Source organism: Heloderma suspectum, chromosome 9, assembly GCF_057233095.1.
Source record: "Heloderma suspectum isolate Gila_16-S chromosome 9, 16-S_ref, whole genome shotgun sequence".
Lineage (NCBI taxonomy): Eukaryota > Metazoa > Chordata > Lepidosauria > Squamata > Helodermatidae > Heloderma > Heloderma suspectum.
Genome location: NC_139466.1, coordinates 25,072,780 through 25,090,034, shown reverse-complemented (window position 1 = coordinate 25,090,034; position 17,255 = coordinate 25,072,780). Strand labels below are relative to the sequence as shown.

Below are 17,255 nucleotides of genomic sequence, written 5' to 3'. Positions count from 1 at the left end.
GTAATCACGCAAAGCTTTAGTTGATTAATCAGAGTGGGCCACCACTGTTTATTTTTACAGCTTGTGCAGTGTCTAAGGCAGGGCTGGACAGAAAGGAAATTGGGATCTCTGGGCAACTTGCAGCCGATCTCCAAGGGTTTCTGCCTCAGTTGTTGGACAACAGCAACAACAAAATGAACCTAAATTAGATCATTGGAATGAAAAGAGCTTGCAGGTAACCAAGCATGGACTTCGGTACGAAAGGGCGATGAGCTCAGTACAGGTCTAGTTCTGAAGTGAAATCACTTGGCTCAGAACATGCTCAGAGGCACTCTGTTCTAAGTGGATGTCTTTTGCACCCGGCTCTGCTGGGTGGATTTTGGGCTTCCGGCAAAAAACAAAAGTAGATCTGGCAAGGTTGAAGTCTTTCCATCCTTGCTCTAAGGGAATGGAGACAAATATTAAAGATTTCCTTTCCTCTTAACTGTGAGGGCCAGCGTTTGTTTATCAAATTATCTTACAAGGCTAGCAAGCGGTGTGTTAATGTCATCCCGTCAGAGGTTTGGGGGCTAGGTAACAACTGAAACTTAAAAAAAGAGGAGAGATTATTATTTCTTTTGTAACGGGAATCATATTGGGACAAAGCAAGAACTCCGACAGGAGCAATACTGCCGCCACCTTGCGTTCTCCAGTGGAACAGCGAGCAAGGAATTGAACGGGAGGCTAACGTGCGAATGAAACGACGGGAAGGTGCTCGCCCAATTCTACTGTTTCTCTCGTGGGAGTTCAGTGTTGGCATTTGCTGGATCTGTTGGCAATCCGTGCTGAAGCAGAGTGTGGGGAGATGCTGTTTAGGCCCTAAGGTGGAATTATACGGTGTGGGGTTTGTGGCAGCGCCTAGCAACAATGGACATCTTGTAACAGGTCCAATGGTTTCTCCACTGATCCCACTACTGTCTACACAGATTGGCAGTGGCTTTTCAGGGTCTAGGGCAGGAAGAGGTCTTTCCCATTCCTGAAACACAATCCTTTTAACTGGAGGTGCCAAGAACTGAACCCAGGGCCTTCTGCATGCAGTACATCTGTTCTGCCCTTGAGCTATGACTCCCCCCACCAAATGCTGCCCCCCTTTCCCCCAGGAGCACTGGCTGATCTAGGAAGTGGGCCCATAACCTCTTGCGCCCAAAGCAAAAGAAACCCCATTCCCCTAGACCAGCCTTCCCCAACCTGGTGCCCTCCAGATGGGTTGGGCTCTAACTCCCAGTATCCCCAGCCAGCATGGCCATACAGGAGAAGGGGCTCCTTGAGTGAGTTGAGACCCAGGTTGTATAAGATGGGCCAGGGCTCCTGTTTTCTGTCAAAGGGTGCATTTCCTTGGGGGCAGAGGCAGCTCTACATTTGGGGCAAGTAGGGCAGCGACCTTCCGCCTCTCCCCCACCCACTTGTGGCGGAGAAATCCCCCCACAGCTATAGCCAGTGGTGGGTGGGGCTACAGCCCTAAGTGGGTGGGCTGGCCCCTTTTTTGGTCTCCCCCCACTCCCCCGTTCCTCCCACTTCCAGTGGGCTATTGGGGGAGGAATAGATCACTCTATCCAGAGGTCTGAACCAATTGCTTGCAGAGGGCTTTTGATGTTAGGCCAACGGCTACAAGTTGACAAGCCTTGGCATAATACCAGAATCTGTTAGTGCTGATAAAATGCTAGATTTCTCTTCATCATTTGACGACTATTCCTGCCAGAGAGAGAGAGAAAGAGAGAGAATGATTAAGGTGCAGAAACTGAATTAAAACTTCCTGCTTTCCAGCATGCCTGGTCTCTTTTTCTGAGCCGTTGATGGGAGCCAAATGAAAGTTCCCAGGAGGAGGGATTCTTTAATTTTGCTGTAAAATAAAATGATTGCTCTCTGCCCATTTTTGCGTGTGCAGTTGTTGTGTGTTTTGCCTCTGTGAAGAGCGATGCAATAAAAAGAACCCATTTTTCTTCCGTACTGGGAGCTCTTGTTTTGTCATTTTTATAAATCAGTGTTTATAGGTCTAATTATTGTAAATGCAGCACACAATAAAGGTGACTGTGATTGCAATATCGGATAATGAATTTTGCAGCGAGCTCAGAGCTGGCGGCGGGGAGGACATTATGCCCGCATAATGGCCAAAAAAAGGAAAGAGAGAAATTGGCTCTTTCGTATCCGTCTGAAACAGGAAGGGCTCCAGCAGTTTTTGCTACGTGCTTAGGACTGATGTCCGATACATTTTGGTGCCCAAAGTGGAAAATTCCATCCTTTCCTAAGTAAATAGAAATGAAATGACTGTCAATCTGATACCCGCTGATGGTACCACAAATCTGTCGAGTGAATTGGTCGCCTCGCTCCGTAAGCCTGGCACTGCCCTATCTCCCTATCCCCTCTCAGTCACTTCTGTGTCCAAGGGCTGCTTCTCATGTTAGCAGGTTTGCTACACGCGCCCAGCATGGGTCTGTGGCGTTACCCTGCAATGCTCAAGACAGTTCAATGCGCCTTTGACTGTGTCTATACACTGTGAGCGCTGGTGTATCTTTAACCCAACACTGCTGTGTTGAGATGCACTCAACACAGGAATATGTAGCTCCAGTGCTTGTCTTCCTCCTCCTCCTCCTCTTGAATTGCTTACATTAAAGATGTTTCTAAGTGATGTACAAAAACCCAAGTTCTCGTACAGAGGGCAAGATTACCTTTCTGGGGATGCCTGTTGCAAAAGGTGTGCTTTCAGTAGGCACCGAAAATTCAGAAGAGTTGGCGCCTGCCTAATTTAACAGGTAGCTTATATTATGGGGGAAAGAGTGAGGCAGTCAGGGAGAATTATTTGTGAATCAGGACCAGGATACTTACGAGGTCGCCTGATCACCTACCTCCTGTTGGCTACTGTGCTCATTCTGCCGGTGCCCAAGACCGGAAGCCCTGTCTACGATGGCGTGGAATGGGGCATTTAATATTGTGGCACCCACTCCCTGGAATTTCCTACCTTTACACGTTCGACAGGTGCCAACCCTTCTGGGTTTTTGGTACTTACTGAAAACATACTTTTTCCCACAAGCATTTCCATGAAGGTAATATCTTCTGTAGACTGTAATAATATACAGTATTTAATTATGGTCTTATACTGTATTTCTTGTGCATTGCTTAGGCATTTATTTTAATGTTTATTTAGCATTCTCTCACACATGAAATCCGACACAAGGTGCATGCAGTTATGGCTACTAGGAGTTTTTCTACATGAGGCATTTGTCATGCGCTCATCATTCCCTGCTCATGGTTGTTTACTGATTCTTTAGACAATGTTGTAACCCTCCTGTTTCACTTCTGTGTCTAACCGGCATCGTCGGTGAGTTTTTTTAGAGCAGGGAAAATACAGCATTTAATTGTGAAAGCGAAAGAAAGCTCGCTTTCTTCTCGTGTATTTGGCTATTCTGCTATACCATACTGCCATCTAGAGGTTATGTAGCGGAAACACTGGAGGCCCAAGACCTTTTGCTGCCTGAGGCAAAGGACAAGAGGGTGCCCCCTCCCATTCCATGTACAAAAGCCAGCTGGACTAGTAGATGGATCTGTCTTCAACAGTGATGATGGGACAGTATCCTCCACTGCTCCAGAAGGGTGCAGGCTAACTTAGGGGGCCCAGAGAAGGCCGCATGGCCCACAGCTCCCTCCTCCAACTCTTTGCTGCCGCATCCCAGCATCTGCTGCCTGAGGCGACTGCTTTGCTCTGGCTAATGGTAGGGCCGGCCCTGAGTGGAAAAGCAGGCAAGGAAGTGCTCCTCATGTAGTGCTCGGATCTCAGTTCTGTGACGAAACCAAAAGTAGATACAGCGGATTAACAGCTGCATGTAGAAAAGCTCTAGGTTACTTTGGGTTGATCAGCAGAGTATGGGTTAGTGGGGCCGGATGGTCGGTAGATGTTTCCTCAATGGGAGCTAATAGGACGCAGTTAGGGAGCTCTCTTGAGAGGGAAGAGACTGTAGCTCAGTGGCTGAACGTATGCTCTGCATGCAGATGATCTCAAGATGAACTTTTGGTATCCCTTGTTGAAACAGGGATGGGGAAGGTGTGTCCCTCCAGATGTTGCTGGACTGCATGCAGCTCCCCTTTCCCTTCACCATTGGCCATGCTTGCTAGGGCTGATGGGAATTCCAGTCCAAGAACAGCTGGAGGGCCACAGGTTTTGCACCACTGGTCTATCTAACTGGCAGCAGTTCTTCAGAGCCCTGGGCAGGAAGAGTCTTTCCTGCTACCTGATCCTTTTTGAAGGGGAGATGCTGGGGACTGAACCTGAAATCTTCGGCCTGCAAAGCAGGTGCTGCGCCACTGAACTATGGCCCTCCCCAGAGGCTCTCCAAGGTCTCAGGTGTCTTTTCCAACTCCTGCAACCTGATCCCCTTTTAAGTGGAGATGTCAGGGACTGAACCCCAGACCTTCTGCATGCAAAACAGTGTGCTTATCCCACTGAACTGTGGTTCCTCCCAATGGAGGGTGAAGGCAGGCGTGGGCAACCTGGTGCCCTCTAAACCCACAAGCCCCGGTGATTGGCCATGCCAGCTGGGGTTGATGGGAGTTGTAGTCCACAATTATCGCAAGGGCACCAGGGTGTCAGTCCCTGATGTAGGTGTCTGTAGATAGCTGTGTGCGATGGTCATAGATATTCTGACACCTCTATCATCCATGCATCCATGCATCCATCCATTGTCTATCTCAATGCTATCTGCTGGAGAGTGTAGTTTTGCTGTCTCTTAATCTTTTTTAATTGCTGCTGATTCATTGTTATGATTGATTCGCCGTTTTTAACTTTGTGTTTATTCTGATGGACTTCCTTATTTTGTTACAAACTACTTTGCCTTAACAGGGAAGCACACATTAAAAATAGAGTTGGATCCAGACCTAGGCGTACTTCAAGTGTGGTGTAGTGGCAAGAGAGTTGGATTGGGAGTCGGGAGACCCGGGTTCTAGTCCCCACTCGGCCATGGAAGCTCACTGGGTGACCTTGGGCCAGTCACACACTCTCAGCCCAGCCTACCTCACAGGGTTGTTGTTGTGAGGATAAAATGGAGAGGAGGAGGATAATGTATGCCGCCTTGGGTTCCTTGCAAGAGGAATAAAGGCGGGATATAAATGCAATAATAATAATAATAATAATAATAATGTAGACCCACTGAAATTAATGGTACTTAAGTTAGCCATGATTAACTTTAATCCCATTGGTTTTAATTGGTCTGCCATAAGCATGACTAAGTCTGGATCCAACCCATTAAACCAAACCCATTAAACCCATTAAACCCATTAAACTATCATCCTCATCCTCCATCATGCTACTCTACAGATGAGCAAGAAGACAAGGTCCCTGCTTGAGGAGCATACAATTAACACTAAAATGTAGCAAAACGGATGTACATAATCATGTTTTTCATGTAGAAGTCCTAGAAACTGGACAGCAGCTCTTCAGTGAGCCTATTATTCACCTGGTTCTCAGGCTTCTCCCTTTTGATTGTGCCTCACACAACTGATACGGCCTGTAATCGGGTCCAGATGCTTCAGGCGGATGTTCTGCGACTGAAGGCACAGGGTGGAGGAGGCGAGGCGAGGCGAGGCGTGTGTTGACTCTTCCGCTTAAAGGACTGCAGGAGATTTTTCAGTGCGGAGATCATTAACGCCTCTCGTAATGGCGTCGAAAAGCTGTTTTCTGCCCCATCGGCATTCGCAGTTAAATGGTCTGCAGGGACCAATTGCTAGCAGCCAACATCAACAACAACAGGTCAGCGTAGAACTAAAACAAGAAAATGTGAATGCTGGTATGCAAAGGAAGGAAGTATATCTGCGTTGCGCTCATACACGGCAAGGGAGCGAGCGTCATTGAATAAAGTGGGATTTACTTCTGAGTAAACATGTGTGGGCTTGGACTGCACATCACTGTCAGTTTGCTGCCTTTCACTTAACGCAATGGTATTCCAGAAGATGCTGCTTAACGCGGCACAATCGAACCCCCAAATCACACTGCTAACTTTGGCACTTGCTGTATATAGAGTGCCGCCATCAATATACACACTGCTCTATAGCCCGTCGTAAACAAAAAACTCCTCCAAAGCAAAAGATTGACGAAATCTGGGCAGGAATCTCAGTGCTTAATATGACCAATTTCCAAACTCATCTTTTGAAGCTGAGTGTCATAGGAATAGTAATAAAAACTGGTGATCCAAATGACATAAAACTGATCTGAGCTAGCATAACTGAATATATAGGCTTGTTAACATCAGCAAAGACGTGGAAAAAAATGCTACAGAGAAATCCTGCAAAGGTTGGCCATGGTCAAAGACTTTTGTGGGTCCCATCATTAAAAACTGAGAACCAGGTCAACGCTGAGCAGGAAGCTGAGTGGATTGTCAAAGCTGCCGCCTTGAAACAAAAGCATTCCTCAAATCCGTCAATATCAGCTTCGTTCAAAAAAAGTGTTTGAAAAGATGGGGAAAGATATGGCAAGTAGCTAAAAAGGAAAAGAAGAAAAAGAGGGAGAGGTGCTGAACATGAGGCTCTGCTTGCAATCCTATATACACTTTGTTGTTGTTCAGTCAAGTTGTGTCTGACTCTTCGTGACCCCATGGACCATAGCACGCCAGGCCTTCCTGTCCTGCGCTCCTTCCCGGAGTTCATTATATATACTTACCTAGGAGTAAGTCCCACTGAATTTAATGGGGCTGACTTCTGAGTAGGCATGCCTAGGTTGTCACTGTGGGAAACTGCAAAAGTTGGGAATCCGAGTAAAAGTTACAAAGGGATTATATAGCAAGAAAGCCTTTGTCAGGTCAGAAGAAAAAAGCCTTGAGAAACGAGTTTAGCCCTAGGGCTTTGTTAAAAAAATAAAAAATATAAAATTGACCCAAAGAGGATGTAATGGCATTTTGGATAGGGAAGAGAGACGTCATCAACCATGGAATACTCCGCTGAATCTGTAGGGATGGACAGCCTACGGCTCAGGCAGGCCCAGTGTTAGTAGCTGGCATGCTCGGGCAGTTGCTGGGGTTCCTGCAGCCCAGCAGGGGCCCACCAGGGCTGACCTTTTGCCTGGGCCCCTGCTGTCACCCACCTCCAGCATTGCTGCTGCTGGCCACCACTTCTTGGGCCCCTCGGCAGTGCAGGCGCTTGTCCCAGCAGTGCGAGGCTGGCCGCATGAATTGCCGAAAAAGAGGAAACGCATCCCCCGAAAAGAGGGCAACTATCTGCGTAAAATCAGAACACGCTAATTTATATGGATGGATGCACGTGGAGAGATAATTATTGTAATTTAAATAGGGAAACATTTAGATCTCGCCGTAGTGTGGGCGACTGTGACCGGGGGATCTGTGTGCCTGCCTGTTCTTCTGTAAAGTGGAATTGCCAAAGTAGAAACAAACTGGTCAAAGAGGCGCCAGCGTGTTTATTCGTATGCGGTGTTTATTCGTATTTTGTTTTTAAAGGCACCGTAATTCTACTGGTGGTGGTGGGGATTCCTGCTTGTTAGCCTAGCTCATGGTTAGGCTTGCCATCTTTAATTCCTGTTCTTGTATGACTGGGCAGGGAATCCTTTTTCTATTGAGGGCTGCATCCCCTTGGAGGATGTCTCAGAGGCTACATGCCAGTGGTGATCAGGGCCAGAGCCCCAAGTGGGCACCCCCTCTCTCTTTCTGCCAGCCCCTTTTCTCTGACTCTCCCTTTGTGCCACCAGCCCCTTTTCTCCCACTGTGCTGCCAGCCCCTTTTCTCCCACTCTCCCTTTGTGCCGCCTGCCCCTTTTCTCCCACTCTCCCTTTCTGCCACCAAGCCCCTTTTCTCCCACTCTCCCTTTGTGCCGCCTGCCCCTTCTCTCCCACTCTCCCTTTGTGCTGTCAGCCCCTTTTCTTCCACTCTCCCTTTGTGCTGTCAGCCCCTTTTCCTCCACTCTCCCTTTGTGCTGCCAGCCCCTTTTCTCCCACTCTCCCTTTGTGCCACCAGCCCCTTTTCTCCCACTCTCCCTTTGTGCTGCCAGCCCCTTTTCTCCCACTCTCCCTTTGTGCTGCCAGCCCCTTTTCTCCCACTCTCCCTTTGTGCTGCCAGCCCCTTCTCTCCCACTCGCCCTTTGTTCCACCTGCCCCTTCTCTCCCACTCTCCCTTTGTGCTGCCAGCCCCTTTTCTCCCACTCTCCCTTTGTGCTGCCAGCCCCTTTTCTCCCACTCGCCCTTTGTGCTACCAGCCCCTTTTCTCCCACTCGCCCTTTGTTCCGCCTACCCCTTCTCTCCCACTCTCCCTTTGTGCTGCCAGCCCCTTTTCTCCCACTCTCCCTTTGTGCTGCCAGCCCCTTTTCTCCCACTCTTCCTTTGTGCTGCCTGCCCCTTTTCTCCCACTCTCCCTTTGTGCAACCTGCGTTCTTTCTTAGGCTGAGGGCCACAGCATGCTCACCTCTGCAGTCAGAGCACCCTGACATGTGTAGGTTGAGCAAGTGACACCTTTTCCTAGTATGGAGATGAAGGGATGGGGAAAGCTTCCACTGCTACATTTCTGCATGTCAGGCAGCTGTGATGGGTATAGGAGCCAGAATCCCCTCCCCTCCTCCCAAGATATTCTTACAGACAGAGACTTAGTTCAGCAAAAAGATGGTTGTGCAAATCCTGTTCCTTGTTTGTCTTGCCAACCTTTCACCTTCCAGCATGTCTGTTGGAAAGTGCAAGCCAGCACCGAAAACGTTAATGAGCCACCTGCGTATAATGAAGTCGCTGCAAGATGCTGGCTCTCATCAGCATTTGGATGCCTTATCTAGTAGTAGCTGCATGATTTTTTATGGAGTGAACCTTTTAAGGTGAGGGATTGCTTGCTGGCAAATGGATGTTGTTCTTGAAAGGATTTGGAGTTGCAGTGGCGCATTTCTTTTTGGAAGGGCTGGGGGTGGGGAGGATTTATTTGGCTGTGTTAGCGACATATTTACTCTGCAAGGGAGTGGAGCTGTAATTACTGAAAGTTATTCTGGATGCTGATGGCTCATCAGTGGCGCTGCCTGCTTCTCTTTAGTGCCACTGACGGAGCAGTTTGCATTAATACCTGACAGAGTGCAGGAGGCTGTTTTTTCCTTAAAGGAAAGAATCTCAAACGACGGCAGACTCCCCGTGATAAAGCGAAAGCTGCTTTGGCAGCGAAGACAGAGCGCCCCGCTTGTGGAATGGCAAAGAGGGGGGCTCTCCTCCTGGCTTTGAAGCAGACAAATAAAGGCCGTGGCCATGAATGGGGCTGGCTCAACAGCCCCTCAATGGATTATATGGCGGCTGGAGAAAGAAGAGGAGGAAGGAAATAGAGCAAGGAAAGGAGGCAAGAAAGAAAAGAAGGACAGAAGGAAAATTCAGAGGTTCATTTCTTTTTTGTGAAATAAAAACCAGGCTGTTTCCTGCCTTGTACAAGTTCAGATTATTGGTTCATCTAACCCAGTGTTGCTGCCCGCTCTGGCCAGTAGCAGCGCTTTAGAATCTCAGCCGCATTGCGGTCCTCGGTAGTATCTAGTGTTAGCCCTACTTCGAGTAGACCCATTGAAATGAATGGGACTTAGGTGAGTCATGACTAACCCAAGTCCTGATCATTTCAATGGGTCTACTCTAAGTAGGACTTCTGGTGGATTTTACCCATAGAGCCCAATCCTATGCATATTTACTCTGAAGCCAGTGCCATTACATTCAATGGGATGCTTGGATAAGTGTGCTTTGCAGGGGTGGACAAATTCTGGGGGCTGGAGGGCCACGTTGCTCCCACAAATCTGCTGGGGTTTGAACCCCTCCCCCGCTGATGGCAAAATAGCCGCTGAAATTGGTGCCCCGGTAACGTTCCCCGCCACCCTGGATTTTGGAAGAGAAAAGGGTGTGCAGGGTGCACGCATCTTGTTTACAAGCAGAACTTACACTTCCAGGAGCATGATCTGCTTCCAAACAAAGCACACTCTCCCCCTGCACCTTGCTTCCTTGCAAAATTGCAGTCACAGATTTGGTGGTGAGGTGGCTGGAGGTGTGCTTGTCACAAAAATGGCCATCAGAGGACACATGCAGCCTGTGGGCAATATGTTACCCACCCATGGTGTATAGGACTGCAGCACAAAGATGCAGTTCTGTGTACGCTGACCAAGAAGCAGGTTTCACTGAATTCAATGGGATGTCTGACAAAGGCTGCAATGCTATGTACTCGCAGTGGGGCGTGTTGGTGGAGGCTGGTGGCTGTTATGTCAGTGGAGCGGTGAATTCACTCTGGGTTGTAGCCAGAACTCTAAAGGACCTATCCAAGGTGCTAGGCCCTTAGGGTTCAGCACCTGGGATAGCTCCTTTAGAGTTATGAGTGGTTCTAACTGAAACCTAGAGTGAATTCACTGGCTCACTGACATCAGGGCCACGAGCCTCCACTGGTGTGTGTGTGCGCATGCATGTGTATGCACCTGTGTGTGAGCTAGGGATGCCTGTCATTGGGAAGTCCATCCCCTTTGGGGCTTGCTGGATTTATGTGGCGCCCCTGACTTAGCGTGCATTTGCTGAGTTTCTTCCTGAAATCTGGGAACTTTTTGGTTGTTTCTATTTTTTTTTTTGCATAAGTAGCAATTTGTACAATGTGCAATTTGTGCAAACTATGCAAATTACAGCTGCTATTTGCACAAATTATGCAAATTGCAGCCGTGATTTGCGCAAATTGCTATTTACACAAATGAAAAGAAAAAAAACCCCAATCCATGAACTGGTCCAGCTTGATACATATCTAGTCTGGCCAGCTTGTGGGAAAGCAAGCCAAAGTCCAGGGGGCCAAACTGATGAAAGCTCGGCGAACTTCACCCCCTGGATGAATTCTTCTGACATCCCTAGTGTGAACCCCATTGAAAACAGGGCTTGTTTCTGAGCACACATTCATAGAACAGGGGTGTTTACCTCTGAGTAAACATGCTGAAGATTGGACAGTATAGGTGCTTAGGATCAGAGCCACAGTGTGATTATGCTGAGCTCATCTAAATGAAGAACGTTTCCCTGGATTCGCAGGGATTCACTGGAAAGAGGAATGGAACACAATAAACAGAGTAATTAGGCCCAGTGGATCTGAAGGTGTTTTCAAACATCATGTTTACCACATGGTGAGGCATCCGAGCTCCCTCTGGGGCTCCCGAGATAGCTGTTGGGATGCTCTTTTAGGGGGAAACAGTCCACAGGGATTGCATCATGCACAAGACCTGTTGAAACGATGATGCTGGGCAAAAGCTAGATGATTGTCTCCCACGAGTTCTGAGAAGCTTTGGAATATGAATGCAGGAAGTGGCCTATTCCTAAACCGGATGGTTGCTCTATCTGCTTCACCTAACATCAGCTCTCCAAGGGCTTAGGCAGGGATCTTTCTGGCTACTTGAGAGCCTTCTGCATGTGAGACAGAATCATAGAGTTGGAAGGGGCCATCTAGGCCAACCCCCTGCTCAGTGCAGGAATCCAGTTCAAAGCATCCCTGACAGACGGCTGCCCAGTCTCTGCTTGAATGCCTGCAGCGACAGAGAGGTCACCAATGCCCTAGGCAGTTGGTTCCATGGGCTGGCTGCTTTGGCTGCCCTGCATATCCTCGCCTCCATGCTCTGGCTGCCCTGCATATTTGGCTGGACAGGTGATTCCTAGGCATGTGACGAGGCTTCTGTGGCCATCTCCCCTCCCCTCCCCAGGACCGCCCCCTTTCCCCCATCTCTGAGCTCCGTTTCCTAGCGCGGAGATGTAGCCAGCGTGGAGAGAACCATGCCGGCTGCGAGGGGGCAGAGGAGGCAGTGGGGAGTGCAGTTTCTGGGCTCCGAAGTGGGAGCCCTGGTTCTGACCTCAGAGCTCAGAAACTGAAAAATCCCATGTCTCCCAGACACTGTCCAGGGGACATAGGATTCCTCCCTTAGGAACCTGATGTTCAACCAAAATCTGCCCTCCCGTAACTTAAGCCATTATTTCGTGTCCTACAGTCTTGGATGATAGAGAACAGGTTGCAGCCCTCTTCTCGGTGACCAAGGTTTCAAGCCAGGAAAAGTATGCGCCAGGTGGTGGGCAGACTTCTGGCTTGAGCAGAGTGGCTAAGTGTCCTCTTTTATAGAAGTCAGTCCTCTATTTGAAGGGCTGCTCGAGGATCATCCTCTGTCTGAAGGTGTCCTCTGTTTGTCCAGTCCAAGCCCAGTTTAAAGACAAAAGAACCGTAAGGAAGGAAGGCCAGGGCCTTGAAGTTGCCCATCAACAGTTGGCACCTGGGCAGCAGGGTGAACAAGCAGGCACTCAGGACCCCTGGTCACAGTCTTCCACACTATGGTGTGATGGACTGTATTTCAATTTGAATTATAACAATTATTTTTAAATTTGCAGCTGTATATATATATTTGCATATTCAAATGTTATGCAAATCACCACCCTCTTTTCTTCCTTTTTTTGATGATGGATTTCCTTTCCTTTGGTGAGTTGTACATGGCCACTCTAGGCTTGCAGGATCCTACTACTGTAATTAAGCCAAAATATATGTAACTGGACCAATCACATACTTTTTCCTCTGTTTACTGCTACCTCTATTTCTCACTCCTTCCTCTGTTGCTTCCATAGTCTGTCTGTCTGTCTGTCTGTCTGTCTGTCTGTCTCTCACACACACACATATTGTGAGCCCTTTGGGGCAGGACCCCATCAAACCTGCTCTTCATAAAGTACCATGTATGTGGATAGTACCATATGAGGGTAACCACATGTCCTACTTTACAGAGGACAGTCCTCTACTTGAAGGGCTGTCCGGTTCAAATCCAGTTTAAAGATAAAGAACCCTAAGAAGGGAGAATGGAGGAGGGGGTTGTAGTTCTCCACCCACAGTTAACTACACCTGGGCGGCAGACTGTGCAGGTATACAGGTCACCTGGTCACAGCCTTCCCCATAGCGGGGAGATGTATTGTATTTCTTTTTGTAATGGAATATCCGTTATAGTGTGTGAAATGGATAAGAATTGTATTGTATTATTCTTATTATATTATATCCCACCTTTTTCCCAATAGTGGGACTCAAGGCGGCTTTACAACATTAAAAACTTGTACAGTTAAAACATATAAATAGAAATATACAAGAGTTAAAAATATAATTAAATCATCAATACTATTAAAATTGTATAAAATATCAAAATTTTAAAAGACAACAACAATATAAACAATAGTATCAATCCATCATATCCTCTCAGGTCCAGACTATTTATCCCCAAAGGCCTGCTGGAACAAAAAAGTTTTTACCTGCCTGAGGAAACATACCAAGGAGGGTGCCACTCTCAACTCCCTCGGAAGGGAGTTCCAGAGCCTTGGGGCAGCCAGCGAGAAGGCCCTCTCCCACGTTCCCACCAGACGAGCCTGTGATGGTGGCAGGACCGTGAGAAGGCCCTCCCCTGATGATCTCAGGGCACGAGCAGGCTCATAGGGGAGAATATGGTCTTTCAGATATGTTGTAGATGTGATCAGTACTGTGTGTGCTGTGAGTTAACTGTGACTGCTGGAAAGTATTTTCGGAAAGCAGGTTGCCACAAGTGGGTTGGTTAATTACTGGAAGTGAAAAGCTTCTTGGGTTAGGAGGGGGACCTTCATTACAATGCTTCTGAAGTCAATAGTAAACCTGGCTGTATTAGGAGGCAGTCCTCTTAGGGTTAGATGCTCCACCAAGGTGCAGGTGTAAGGCCAGGCCTGAAGATCTGGTTGAGGACATGAGCACAGAGGTTATAAAAAGTAAGGGTTTGATCTGGTTGGGAAAGACATCCCGGGAGAGCGAGAAACCCACGAAATGTGCTTATGCCAGCTTTGTCCACCATGGCTTCTATTTAGGTAAATTGGAATTTTTGATATTAACTGTTAGATTGAGAGGAACTGAGGTCTTTTTGTGTTAAGAATATGGTTGCTATTATTTCCATTATACTCTTGGTGATTACGACTTCTGTGAATTTGGGGATGTATTTACCATCTTCGGCTATTGGGCAGTATAAAAAGTAATAACTAACTAACTAACTAACTAACTAACTAAATAATAAATGTTTGTGATCTGCCTTATGATAAAATCATGGAAGTTAGCAATCCTATCGGGATAGGTGGCTGCCTCCGAAATCGGAGGCGACTGCCTATCCAATGCGGGCAGGCAGAGTGTAGAGGGGATCTTCTCTTCCGCGCTCCGGCCGCCCTGCATTCATGGCTAGATGGCCAATTTTGGCTGTCTAGCTGCAGGACTTCGGAGTGGGGCAGGGGCGGGGAGGCCAGACAACACATAGGAAGTGTTGTACAGGCAATTCTGCACTCCTGCCCTGCCCCGCCCCTGGGAATGCCCCCTTTTGCCCTGCTTCATGCTGCTCTTCCGAGCCTGGAGCCCGGGGACAATCCACACCACTTATGAAGTGGCAGTGGAGGAATCGGGGAGGTGGTTTTCCAGTAACTGCCCTCGGAGCACGGGATCCAAGGTCGGTTCTTGAAAACGGAACAATCCTATGGCCATCCAGCCGCTGTCTAGCAGTCACAGGATTACGCCCTTATTCTCTTAGACTGTTTGAGCAATAAATACATATTCCTTAACACCAACTTTGTGTTGTTTGGCTTGGGAGATGCTTCAGGGACTACTACCCATACATTAATTCTTGAAGCCCAAAACACTCAGCAGGGATTTGTAATCTATCACTGTGTGGGGTCTGTCCCTAAGCAAATGTATCCTCTCTTGGTCAGGTGAAGCACAGAGAGACCCACTCAAGAAGAGGAAACAAGCTAGTTGGACAGAATGGAATAAGTTCCTCATCTTGTATTTAAATGATAGTAATGGTTTCTAAATTTGCATGTATACCTATACATTAGCATATGCAATTTTTTCTGCAATTCAGTGTCCTCCTTTTTGTGACACAGTTCCTTTTTGGGGGTCATGTGTAAGTGGCCATCCTGTGGTCTGTATCCTCTTTCAGCTCCTCTTTCTAATAACCCTTCAGTTCCTTATAGCGGCTCCAGGCATCCCACAGTGGGCTAAAGTGCATGAAGACAAGGTACACGCACAAAAGAACACCCTTCTTTACATAACTGCTGTGTCTAGACGACTGTGGGGATGAAAGAAGATATTGTGGCTTCTTCCCCCGCCACTGCGCATATGTGTCCACGACCGCAGTTTGCAAAATTACTTGTGATACAATGCAGGTTGATGTGTTGTCCAACCCTGGCACGGTGTGTGGTGTGGGTGGCTTCTTACCCATGCCACAACCCCTACTACAAGCCATGGGTTGTGGTGTGGGTAAGAAGCCACCCTTGCCACGCACCATGCTGGGCTCGGACAACATGTCAGTCAGTGTTGCATTGCAGGTAATTATGCAAATCGTGGTCACATCGTCTGAACCTGGTCACTGTGGATCTAATCTGTGGCAGGGGTGTTGAACCTCTTTCAGCCTGAGTGCAGAAGTCAATTTTGGAGAAGTTTTCAGGGGCTGCATTCTGATGCCGGCTAAAAGCAAAGGACGTGGGGCCAAAGGCAAAGCAGGTGAGGCCCAATATATGTCTCTGTCTCTCTACACACCCTAGTGTATGGTAGCCTAAAGCTCTTCCGGTCAGTAACTGGGCCTTGGGAGAGGCATTTCAACCTTTCTGAATGTGGGAAAAAACTGCAAAAACTGGAAACCTCCCAATGATTTGTGGCCAGGAAAAGCGGGTGGACCAGGGGAAGAGGGGGGTGGCATCTGGGGAGCCCCAGGGGGCCAGACTGGGACCTCAGGATGGCCAAATTAGACCCCTTGGTCTGAGGTTCCCCACCCCTGATCTATGGAATTTGCTGCCATAAGGTCAGGCAAGAGCCAGTAGCTTAGATGACTTTTAAGAGGGATTACAAAAATTAATGGAAGATAAGTCTATCAATGGCTGTTAGCTAAATGAAACCTCCATGTTCCAAGGCAGTTTATCTCTGAATACCCATTGTGGGATCGAGGTTGGGGGCAGGGGGATGACAGCAGAAGAGCTGTTGGCTTCCCGGGAGCAACTGGCTGGTTGTTGTGGGCAAGAGGATGCCAGTCTAGATGGACCGCTTAGTCTGATCCAGCAGGGCTCTTTCGATGTTCTTACCACTGGGTTAGAGATCTTGAGAGCTAGGGATGGATGAATCTGTCAAGCATGATCTCATTCAGGTTCTTTGTTTTTCACCGTTAGGGTTCTTTCCTCCTGGTTCTGTGCAGGTGTTGCCCATCCCACCCCAGGCATAGAAATTCATATATATTTTTGTGCATATTTTTGGTGTGCCTTTCCAAAGGTGCACATTTTTGCATGCAGGCACCCATTGACTAAAATGGGCATGTGTGCATTGTACCAATGCATGGATTTTCCCTTGCTCATTTTTCAAACGTGCACATCTTGTTGGATGCATTTTTGTTTTGTGAAACTCATTGCAAAGTTGGAAACAACTTTCCAACTGCAAACTGCATTCAGATCCATGTTTGGTTCCGGGAGATGTCAATCGGGTAATCTCGCATTAAAATATGAACTTGATGAATTTCTCACCTTTCTCTACTCACAGCTGTAGCTGAACCATGCCCTCCTATAATTATCAGGCTGACCTGGCTTTTTCTCTTTCTCTCTTTTCCCCCTTCCTATTGAGCCTTTTTGACGCAACACTGTCCTTGCTTGCTTTCCCCCTTCTTCAGAGAAATGCTGCGTTGGATCTTACTTAATCACACATGCTCTGTGGTGTCAAACATAGCGAGTGTGACCAGAACACTGCACATACACACACACGCGTGTGTGTACCCCGCTTGAACATTCCATCTGGTTGGCAAGGTGGGCAGTGAAGTATGTGTGTGTGTGGGAAGCACTCTGTTGCTATAGCAGTGTGGACACCTTTACAGCAGAGAGGGCAAACAAAACCCACTGCTTGTTCAGAGACACACAGATGGGATGTATTCACACAAGTGGCAGCCAATAACGGAAGGTGAGGGGTTAAATACTTCCCACATGAGAACCTCCCCCAGTGTTACCCTGTCTTATACAACTGGAACTATGTTTTCCTTTCATCCTTCTCTCTCTCTCTCTCTCTCTCTCTGTCTCTCTCTCTCTCTCACACACACACACACAATTTTTTGTAATTCAATAGATGCTTTTTTGAAGGTTGGTCGGAATCAAATTCTTTAGTCATAGACATGCTCCAGCAAAGGAGATCGTTACCTTGTCGTGGTGCTGGAGCTTGAGCACCTCAATGATGTCATGAGCTAAACCGTGAAGGGACACCCAAGACGGGAAGGTCATGGCAGAGAAGTCAGACTAA

The 17,255-nt window shown here is 47.8% G+C and overlaps 2 protein-coding genes across 2 annotated transcripts in view; one reads left to right on the top strand and one right to left on the bottom strand.

Moving 5' to 3' along the window:
* Nucleotides 1–10,908, bottom strand: part of TNMD (tenomodulin) — a 34,112-nt gene extending 23,204 nt beyond the window's left edge. Inside the window, exons 1-5 of the mRNA XM_084813274.1 lie at nucleotides 10,895–10,908; nucleotides 9,646–9,826; nucleotides 7,082–7,214; nucleotides 2,862–2,914; nucleotides 2,685–2,756 (exon numbers count right to left, since the gene is read on the bottom strand). Of these exons, the coding sequence (XP_084669400.1) occupies nucleotides 2,685–2,756; nucleotides 2,862–2,914; nucleotides 7,082–7,214; nucleotides 9,646–9,826; nucleotides 10,895–10,908 (453 nt within the window). The remainder of the gene's footprint in view (nucleotides 1–2,684; nucleotides 2,757–2,861; nucleotides 2,915–7,081; nucleotides 7,215–9,645; nucleotides 9,827–10,894) is intronic.
* TSPAN6 (tetraspanin 6) overlaps nucleotides 1–17,255 on the top strand; it is a 103,055-nt gene that overhangs the window by 51,021 nt on the left and 34,779 nt on the right. The gene's annotated exons all lie outside the window — the stretch shown is intronic.